General features: G+C 39.9%; 1 protein-coding gene and 1 long non-coding RNA gene across 2 annotated transcripts; both read left to right on the plus strand.

Moving 5' to 3' along the window:
• Window positions 1–3,302: 3,302 nt before the first annotated feature.
• Window positions 3,303–7,107, plus strand: LOC131224355 (uncharacterized). The gene is made up of 4 exons (XR_009160848.1): window positions 3,303–3,492; window positions 3,576–3,660; window positions 6,663–6,767; window positions 6,866–7,107. It is a non-coding gene; the product is annotated as an uncharacterized LOC131224355 (long non-coding RNA).
• A 190-nt stretch (window positions 7,108–7,297) lies between these two features.
• Window positions 7,298–7,643, plus strand: LOC131224256 (pyrroline-5-carboxylate reductase-like). The gene has a single exon (XM_058219791.1). The coding sequence runs from the start codon at window positions 7,298–7,300 to the stop codon at window positions 7,622–7,624; it is 327 nt and encodes a 108-aa protein (XP_058075774.1). The 3' UTR covers window positions 7,625–7,643.
• The last annotated feature ends 3,230 nt before the right edge of the window (window positions 7,644–10,873 follow it).

Genomic DNA, 10,873 nt, shown 5'->3' on the forward strand with positions numbered 1-10,873 from the left:
CCCGAGGTCAAGTTCAGCTAACTGAATATCACAATTTAGCTGGACGAATTCTCACAAATTCCAAAAGTTGGTGTTGCTAAAATTTCACCTGAACTTTATTGGGCTGGTCGAATTTCAAGCTTGGGCTAGCCTAACTAAAACCTGGGCTAGCCAAATTTACAACAAAAGTTGTTATTTGCTTCGGGCTTGAAGTTGGGCTGGCCAAACTAGAAGTTAGGCTAGCCGAATTCCAGGCAAAAACACATGTAAAAGCTCATGATAAAGATTTTTGAAAGCACCTATTCTTAAGGTCTTTCTAGAGTTATACCACTTGAGATAGATCAAATATCTGAGTCACTTTGACTTATACTTTGTCTTGAACTTTGTCTTAGACTTTGTCATGGATATGGGCGACGATTTCTTTGAGAAGATATGCAGATCTTGTCTTGACCATAAGCCAATCTTGGGCTTGATCTGTTCTTGAATTTTATATGATCTTAAGCTTGATATTTTCCTAAACATGAAGCTAATCTTGAAGTGCTTTTGTCACATGAAATTTGACAAGTTATATGTGCTTAACATCCTACCACTTACACTTATTTTCCCAAAAGTATATAAAAAACTGACTAAGGATATAAAAAACTTGTAAAAAAAAATATTCTAAAAAAACATGAAACTCGAGAGAGCCTCGCTGGTCATGCCCCTCTTCTCTTTATAGGCTGTTAGAGGCTCTTCTAAAAAATAGTATTGATTGTAGTTTACGTAACAATTGGCCTTCACATGCTTTGGTTGAATAAGAGCAAGTGTGGGTCACCCCTTAATGTATATGTAATATCCATGCCATCCATCTGATACTCCATATCATTTTAGCTATTGGAGTAAAAAGTGAAGAGAATGCAAAACTCAATGGGCCAACCATAGTGGAAGATGTTCACCGTTAAAACTTCCCCCACGAAACTGCCTTTGGAAAGTCGCACAACATGTGCGTGGGCCCCATATGATATAGTTCCCAAGATTCGATCCCTTTATTGGATTCCTAACGTTGTCTTTACCCAAATGGATTGTTGGCCTGTCTAAACAATGTCTACTGATCCCAGACTTTGATCGAAACTGTTGTAATTTTCTTGATCTTATAGCCCGTCAGAAACTCCAAATTTCTTCAAACTTCATATTATACTTCTTACCAGCATTCCCTTCAATATGGGCAGTTCTGATCAACCAAACTAGGCCCCGCATGCTTAATATGAAATGACCAAAATTGACTTGAAATCCAATCCATTTTTTTCTTCACGTACTTATGACAGATTTAGAAATTTGTCAAATCTCGCACGTACACCTCCCTACAGCTTTGGTTCTTCGTACCTTTCACCAATTCGGACCCTCCATCTTCAATACACTATTTGAGTCATACAAAGTTCATCTTATCCACTGGTTTCGCACATAGCATGCTGTATGACTCCCTGATCTCTAATACTCACAATCGACTATTTGGTTCATTTCTTTATGTCTCGGCTTTCTAATCTATAAGACCCGACCCAAGTTCTTGTGTGGGCATGTATGTGTGTAGGTATGCATTTCATTTCTCATGGTCTTGTGGTCTTACTAGTTGAATCCCGGTGACCCACGACCTTTGGGTAGCATTTGCGGTCATCCTCGAGTCCGGTCACGTTGACCCGACTCAGATTGGCTTGAAACCTATGCCATCTCGTTCATATCGTCGTTGCTGTTCCAACAATGCGTCTTATGCATTCATCTAACTTATAGATCAAAAGTTGTGAGCATTTCATCATGTGGCCCACTTTTTGTACAAAAGCATATGAACTACTCTCATGGCACAAGTTCCCATGCACACCACCCACACATACTACAATTCCCATAGAATAAACACTACCCATCCTAAACACTACCCACACCTAACCTACCCTAGTAAGCATTGTTTGTATCACCATAGGTTATAATTTCTTTCTCTAACCATGGAGGGAGAGCAATAATGACTCTCCTACAACCCTCCCTTCCTCTCTCTCCTCCTTCATTCTCTCATTTTCCTCTTCCATGGTGGAATGTCCAGACCTCCCTCTCCCAATTTCCAGCAACTTTTCCTTCCTTTCTTCTTTCATCTAGCCACCACAAACTTATCTTGACCATTGAACCTTACGGCATGGATCTTGGAGTACTTAGTGTTGGTGGTAGCTTGAAGATTCAAGGTAGGTGTTTTTCACAAATGCTAACCTCCCTTCCTTCTCTTATTTCTTTTGTTTCTTTATGTAGGGAACAAGTGGGACCCACCAATCCATGGTGGGGATCCCATCTAACCCTTTGGATGTGACTATTGGCCATTCATCATGCATGTGTTAATCCATGATGGGGCCATTCTCCATGGACCCCACCATGATGTGTTTCATGATCTCAGACCTCCTAAGGTCATTTAGACCTTTGTTTTATGGTGGGGATGGTATCCCCATCTTAGATATTTACTATAGAGGTCCATGCATGCATAGATCCATAGATGAGCAATTGCATGGTTAAATCTTTTTTGTACATAAGGGGTTTTTAGTGGTGAAACCCCTATTGAATGGCATATCTCCTCCTCTTATTTTCTCTATCTCTTTTATTCCTTCTCCCTAAATAATTGTTGGTCATGGTGGCCCACCTGATGTGCAAGGCACATCCAACCATCCATCCTTGTTGGGACGTCCATATGTCCCATTTTCTGGACACGTGGAGATCCACCTTACTTTCCATTCACACATGCAAGGTTTGGATAATTCAGGAGTATGTCCCAGATGTGTGTGGCCCATCTAGGTGGCCACACCTTTTTGTGCATAAATATTATTTTGCTGGAACTTTAATTGTGGACCGCACTAGGCAGCTATATACCTTGCTGTCCAGATTTTTTTTAGGGCCATGTTGCTAATTGTGTGGGCCCATGTGTTGCTTTGTTTTGAAGAAGATAAGGGTGAGTTATTGGTATGTGGAACTCACCTTGATACATGCTGAAAACCTATCCCATGCAGCCCTTTTTGGGATGTCTAAGGGCTGGGCCTAAGGGCCTGGACGCACTACAACAAAAAGAGGTATAACCGGCATTTGCGATTCTCTTTTATCGGCGCTATGTAATACCCAACCCGACGGATATCTTACCATATATATATGAAAAAAAACCCTACTGCCCCAGCGCGACTCTCTCATACTTCCTACCCCTGATGCTTTCTCTCTCTCTCTCTCTCTCTCTCTCTCTCTCTCTCTCTCCGTGTGTGTGCAAACCTAGCTCAAATCATTTCTCTCCTGGACGCCACGCCTCTCTCTCCCTCTCTCGATCTCTCTCACTTGCATCATCTCCATATCTCATGCCTCTCTCTCCCTCTCCCGATCTCTCTCACTTGCATCATCTCCATATATCGTGCCTCTCCCTCTCTCTCTCTCTCTCTCTCTCTCTCTCTCTCTCTCTCTCTTGCATCATCTCCAGATCTGGTGCGGCCAGCAGCCCCTGCCCTTCATCTCTTCCCCGGCCAGGTACTCTCTTGTTACCTAGGGTTTTGGATCTATTTTCTGCACTTTGCAAGGTATTTTGACTGGTTATAGTGGGGATTTACTAGATCTAGAACTAGGGTTAAAGCATACGCTTCCTCCTCTCCTTGAAGTTCTCAGCTCACTATCCTTCTCCTCCCCTTGATTCCACAAGTAATTCTTGTTTCCCTTTTTTGTCTTCTCGTTATTATTATTATTATTTTTAATTATTCATTTGATTGAGATTTTTCTAAATTCTGTTAATTGAATTCATGTGATTGTTTCTTACATTTGTTGGGACCAAACGATCAATCTCTCCTCTTGATTTTCTTTCCTATGTTGCCGATGGCAATTTACTATCTCTGATTTGAATTTTGCGTGTTCCACCCATTCATGCTAACAGAGTCGAGGGTTTATTAATGGATTCTTTAGGTGGCTTTTTATGATGACATAATTTTGCAATTTTTCCTGTTTGTAGGAAATTGTAAATGTGGACACCTGTTGCTTTTGTCATGTGTTTGTCGTGTGTTACTATCAGTTTTGCTTCATAGCTCCATGCCAGTGTATTTCCAAGAGCAAAGGTTTCATACTTTCCTTATGCTTGCCCTGTTCTTTTGTTGGAGACCCTGGTTTTTTCGTTGTGTCCTTACATTACATTGTATAGAGCATGTTCTACTATAGTCAAAATTACTTTATTAAACATGCACCTGTGCCACTCAGCTTACATTCGGTCAGCCCCTACGTAATACTACCCAGGCCCCCAATGAATTGAGTTGTATAATGTGGGTCCCACCATGATGTATATGATATCTACACCGTGATGTGGGGACATCCCCGACCTTGGTTTAGAAAGACAAGATATACTTTCCTAGACAAAAAAATAAGAGACAGTGAAGCTGGTGAGATGAATGGATAAAGATGACCAACGTCTAGAAATTAAGCCGCCAGTTTATCGACTAAACTCTCAGTATTCGCAGCCATATGTGTCATCATGTGCAAGATCCAAGCCACTCATCAAGTGGACCTTACCATGCAGATTTCATGGCCCAGGTCAGCTGAACATAACAAAGACAACTGGCCCACCTGATTAGTTGGATAGCCCTGAACTTCAGGCCAGCATGTCTACATGGTGTGGGCCCAACTGATGAGCAGCTTGGATGTTACAATCGTGTGATGTTTTTTTCACTTTTACTACAAGTGGACCTCCCTGACTATTTTATCCTAGTAATTATAAGGCCCTGTTTGGTAGACATCTAAAAATGAGTTTGTTTTATTTTTGTTAGTAGTATGTAATAGAGATAGGTTTGGTGCAAATTTTTGTGAAATTTGTTGTTACCAAACGCACTCTAAAAAATTAGAAATTGAACTTGGAGGGTTCGCCGCAAACAATTTGCGGAGCCATCGGTTTGGCTACAAAACAGGACATTAGAAAAAAAGTGATTGCCGTAAACAATTAGACTTTTACATGATGAACAGATGTAAAGAGATAACATCATATATATTATACCACTCTTCCCCATCTTTGTTGTCCGATGTGTAGTACTTGAGATGTTAGAAGCCAAATCTGAGCACCAAAGGAAAAAAATAAATAAATTTGAAGGGAGAACTTCCTTAAATAAGATCATACCTTCAAAATCCACTTTTAAAGGCATTTGATGACTTCAACAGCGATGATCTGTGCCTGTAGAAGAGTTAGATGTGGAACTATGCACAATTAATGGCTGTATGAAGGAGAAGTTTCAAAGAAGTACATGCTTCTGTGGTACAATAAAAAATTTGTAATATAAAGAAAATGCAATGTACATGAAAAAGCTTCGGATCTTTCAGAAAAACACAGAATTAATATTGCATCCGCATCTTATTACATTTGTGGCATGATATAAATATAATCATCATCATCCTGGATACTTCAGCGTCGGCTTCTCATGGTAGCTTGGCAAAAGCTCTCAACCAGCTGACCACCTGACATCAACCCATCTCCTTTTATCTGATGGCAGGCAGAGTATAATTCCTTGGCAGAGTAGATCTCAGTTTGGCTAGAGAATGTTATAGATACATCTGAGCAAAAGCACAATAGGCAAACCACCTTCTAGGCCTAGACAAAAAGGACTTGGAGAACTGTAGATATTCCAGTTGCATTTCATCTCAAACAACACATGATACAAACAATAATATTATATAATACATTATTATACAAAAGGAGGAGGTTTGCTCAAATACACCTCGACATCCCATGTTCTTTTCACTTTCTGTTTATCTATTACAACAATTTTGGTAAAATGAGGCATTTCATGCATCCTTTTTCTTGCAGTGTTTTGAGTTTCATTGGCCATTGCTCAAACAGAAAGTTAGGTGAACCTCCCAAGAGTTTGTGGGACCCCTTGCCCGTTGCCACCCCTGCCTTCCATGTTTGGCCATGGGCCAAAAATCAGCCTGAACAGGAAGTAAGGTGGGCCACACCTGAGGGGCAGTTGGGAGGGGACCAACCAATAAAACCTCGCAGGAGGTTTGTGGGATCCATCATGTTGTGTATATGTCATCCAAGGCATTCATCACACACCTGACCCCTCTGGGATGAAGGGACACAAAAAATCAGGTTATTCCCAAATTTAGGTGGGCCACACTGAATTTAGAGGTTTCGGGCATGGTTTGACATTGTTCCCTATGGTGTGGCCCACCTGAGTCTTGGATTGGCCTGATTTTTGGGCTCTCTAGGGAACACGAGGGAGTTAACATGACAGACAGCTGATTAGTTGCACACATAATGTGGGCCTCATAATAGTCCAGTTTCACCACAAGTTGTGGTGGTACCGGTACCATGTGAGCACACCTCTATGTGTGCAGGGGCACACGCCGGTGGACGGCAGGCATTTGGCCGCTGAGTTTCTCTCATTGTCATCTCCAAGTTTGGTTGGAGCTATCAAATAAGAGAGAAGCAACAGCCTGCATATAAACATCCGAATGCTTCCTGTTTATAAGTGTTTATTACGCTTAAATGTTAGTTGGGATGATAACAGGCACATGAACTTTTGTTCTATAATTTTTTTTTCTCCTTCAATGCATTACCTGAATTTAAAGGCCAAGCTAAATGAAACTATAACCCAACTTCTTGTCAAATTTAAGTTTCAATGTTGGCCTCTCATGGCTATGGTTACATGCATCCGAGGTTGTTACAGATTCTTAAGGAACCGAAGAGTCGATCTCCAGACCAAGATAGCATGCATCCAACATCAGCAGACATTGAAGTAGAACTGAAGTCAGAGTTGGAGCATTTTGAAGAGGTAAAACATATCATAAATGCCCTTTCTCACCACAATGGCAATTGCACATGTTTTAATTACCATGTTTCCATCATCGCCCCTATTTGCTTTGCTGCCAGGTATTCCAGCAGAAACTTTCCATAGTAGTTCCCTCCAGCATGTAAAAGAAGCTGCCAGGAGCTGTACAGATCTTGTAAAGAGACAAGGTTGTTTTCTTTCTTTCTTTTTTTTTTTTTCTTTTTTTCTTTTCAATTTTCTTCTTCTTTTTAACTTGTTACCATTATTCTTGCTTTGGATGGGCAATTTGTAGTTCCAATTAATCAGGTGCCTTCAGTTCCCGTTTGGATGCAATATAGAACTGAATTCATATGGAGGGGCATGCCTCTAAATTCAGGCTGTTGATTAGAAGGAACCCAAAATAAATGGTAGTTCTTAAAAGTTATTCCAAAATAGACAATTCTAGCCCTTGGATAAGTAGCCTAATAACAAACAGTTAGCGAAAAACACATTTCAACACAGAAGTTATCATCAATCTCTTCCATAAATAATTGATGCAATCATTGAGGGTAGTCACAGGCTTGAGTGGCAGTGGACCAGCATACATATTTCTAGCAATAGAGGCTATGGCTGATGGAGGAGTTGCTGCTGGTCTTCCACGAGATCTCGCATTAAAGCTAGCTTCCCAAACAGTTATGGGAGCAGCCGCTATGGCTGTCAATTCAGGAAAGAACCCAGGACAACTCAAAGATGATGTTACATCACCTACAGGAACTACCATTGCCGGTGTTCGTGAGTTGGAGAACAGCGGATTTCGTGGAACTTTGATGAATGCAGTCATTGCTGCTGCCAATCAGAGTCGAGAGCTTTCAGAGAGGTAGTTTTGATATAAACATCTTCCATTTTCTCCATTGCAGATTCGTTCAAGTTCTTTGTTTTTGCCAAACGCAGAAAAAAGGAACCCATCATGTTGGACTGGCAGGGTTATACGCCATCTATTAATGGGTTACAGTCCTTAATGGGCAACCAGAGACGATACTTTCAGATATTTAACAGTCTTCCTTTATCCCATCCAAGCTTTTCCTCTTATTTATTTATTTTTGTCTTCTATTGATGTCAGTTGTAGAATCAGAGTCTACCTCAAGGCTTGGGAGTCTGAATTTCAACTTCTAGTCTCAAATGTCGGACATCTTGGACACTTGAGACTTCAGGTTTTCTGATCTTAATTTCCTCTTTCTGCTCTGTTCCTAATTCCTATTTGGGAATTGATGTGTACACCCATCTTGGCAATGTGATTTCTTTAGTTTCTTGCAGTTTCTTCTGTTCATGTAAGAGATCAATATGATTCAGAGACCTGAAAATCAGACAGAAGAGGACATTCCCCATAAATGTGCTAATGTGGTACACCTTCAAGATCCAGGTCATTCAACAAGTGGGACACACTGTTGACATGCCAAGGCCAACAAATCAGGCCCGTTCACTCATTAGGTGGGTCACATTTAAAAATTGGATAGACCGATCACCATCTCTTTTCTAATCTCTTCTTCTTTACATATTGTTTGTTTCAGCCTCTATTGTTTGGAATGGCATTGTTTTAATTATTTTGATAAATGGGGGCTTTTTGTTTTACTATTTTCGTAACGTATGATTTATCAGTGTGGAAGAAGCAAAGAAGAAGATCTATAATGTTTCTTATGATAGATGTTTTGGTTTTGGATGTGAGATTAATGAGGAGACCTCAAATAAGTTAGAAGGATGGTATCAAGTGGTTTTAGATTTATGATGAAATTGTTGTCTGGTAAATATTTTTGTTGATTGTACCTTAAAAAAATATTTTCCTGATTTTATCCTTCTCTCTACAAGTCTTCTTGGCATCCTATTTTTGCTGAGAACAAGGACTATGGAGGTAAGCATTTCAACATCATGAGAAGATTCAAAAGTTTTCCTACTATCTTACTTTCTCAAAGCAACTTATGACATGAAAGTTCCATCTATGGCATTTATTGTAGTGTCAGTGTGAGGTTGGCATTGCATGTCATTGTTATGAGAGTTGCTAATATCTCCTTCAATGCAGGTTGAGGTTGCTCTGAGAGATCTTATACTCTCATATTATGCCAAGAAGAATAATGTAAATACCTCGGCACTGACACAGTCTGAAATTCATGATATAATACTGGGGGCTGAGATAACTCCACCTTTACAACAGAGGCAACCGATTGTGGAGATTGAGAAGCAGGTGATGTGTTTAATAAAAGTCTATCAAGCTGAGAAGCTTCTTTGCCGGTCTCACTTGGCTAATAATCTTTAGCAAATCTTCATGTGTAGGTGAAAGAAGCAAGCCAACTTATAGCAGTCAATCATATTTATGTAAACATCGAGGACATTAAGGTAAATAATTATGGCTATTTTCCATTGTATGCACTTTTTAACTTTCAAGGTTCTGGAAACTGAACTTATGTGAGTAATTCCTTATTACAGGAGACAGGCTACACATACATCATGCCCAAGAACATTTTGAAGTAGTTTATTTGCATAGCAGATCTTCGAACTCAAATTACAGGATAAGCCCCCTAGATAACCCTCAAGTGAAGATGTGTATTATAATAAATATTATATTTTTCTTTTATTATCTAGTAATATAAATTTTGTTTAATATTCAATTTTATTTGTATGGCATCATTTTTATGTTTCAAATATTTAAAAAATACAGGTTTCGATTGAATTATATATAATAGAAAAATTATTGGCATGCTAGGGCCTCTCAAATCTATATAATTACCGGCGCTTGTGTAGAAATTTGAAGGCGCTTTTTATGAGAAAAAGTGTTCAGAAACCAATTGTAGCGGCGCTCATAAATACTTCTACCGGCGCTTACTCGCGTCGGGGAAAACTATAATTATTGGCGCTCATCACCTAGCACTGCCAATACTTTTCCCGACATACCCATTTTTTGGCACTTGGTTAGCGCCACTATTAAAACTCACCTAGCACTGCCAATACTCACCTAGCACTTTTAGGGGCTTTAATCGGCGCTTTTGAGCGCCGGTAAAAGTCCTAGTTGTTGTAGTGACGGTCCAACATATGGGACTGTCCAGCCATGTTGGTGGAAGAGGGAAAGACTCCAGTGTGATCTGATTTTGGGAAGGTGGCCAACTGATGTGGACCCTACCTTGTTGTACAGTAATGGAGGCACCCTTCCCTCCCTTTTTCCCTTAATTTAATGAGCATAGGCCCACTACTTGGGTGATCCAAAAGGGGACAACAATCTGTAATTATTCTGCAACATTACTGTTCATAAATTGTATGATTTATTAAAAATACTTCCACTGCTCCCAAAAGTGTAAAATTTTGTAGAGAGGTGGCCCACCCATGATATGACCCACCTAAAAAATATTGGGGCCCATGGATGCCTAAACTCACCATAGCGGTGGCTGGACCGGCCCACTATAATATGGTGTCCAGATTAGTCCGATTTTTCAGGATAGATTGATTTATTTAAATGAATTAAAATATTTTTAGATGTCTAAAAATTCTAAAATTTTGTGGAAGTATGTTTAACTCATGTTAGGACCCACATACTAAATTTCAGGGCTAATGGACCCCTGTGTACACCATGGCGAGGGCTGGACTAGCCCACCACGTTGGGACGTCCAGGTCTGTCTGATTTTCTGGATAGACTGTGTTTAAATTAATTAAAATAATTATGAATATCCAAAAAATTTAAAATTTTGTGGGGGTGTGTCCCACATATTGAAGTATCACCCTACAAAATTTCAGAGCTAAGGAGAAGTTTTCTCAGATTGCTCCCATTATCTCTCGTCAAGACTAAGAACAACTATCTTTGTGAGAGCAACTGAAGACTTTTGCTAATAACATGATGACTAGTCAGAATCGTAATGCTCTTTTAAAACAAGAAATCACTCAGTTGGAGAAGCAAGGTCTGGAGGAAGATTTGAACATTGAGAGAGTACAAGAAAAGATGCAATGTAGTCTTCATTCCGTAGACGTTGAAAGATTTGAATTGGCCAAGAACGAAGAACTAATTGCTTCCTTGAAAGAAAAGCTAGCTGGTATCCCGGATCCTACTAGAATTATTTCAAATGCCAGACTGGAACATGCGGCTGCTCAAG

This window comes from Magnolia sinica, chromosome 13 (assembly GCF_029962835.1).
Source record: "Magnolia sinica isolate HGM2019 chromosome 13, MsV1, whole genome shotgun sequence".
NCBI classification, from domain to species: Eukaryota; Viridiplantae; Streptophyta; class Magnoliopsida; order Magnoliales; family Magnoliaceae; genus Magnolia; species Magnolia sinica.

Coding starts and splice junctions, on each gene's coding strand:
- LOC131224256 (XM_058219791.1), top strand. CDS start 7,298: ATGCAATCATTGAGGGTAGTCACAGGCTTGAGTGGCAGTGGACCAGCA.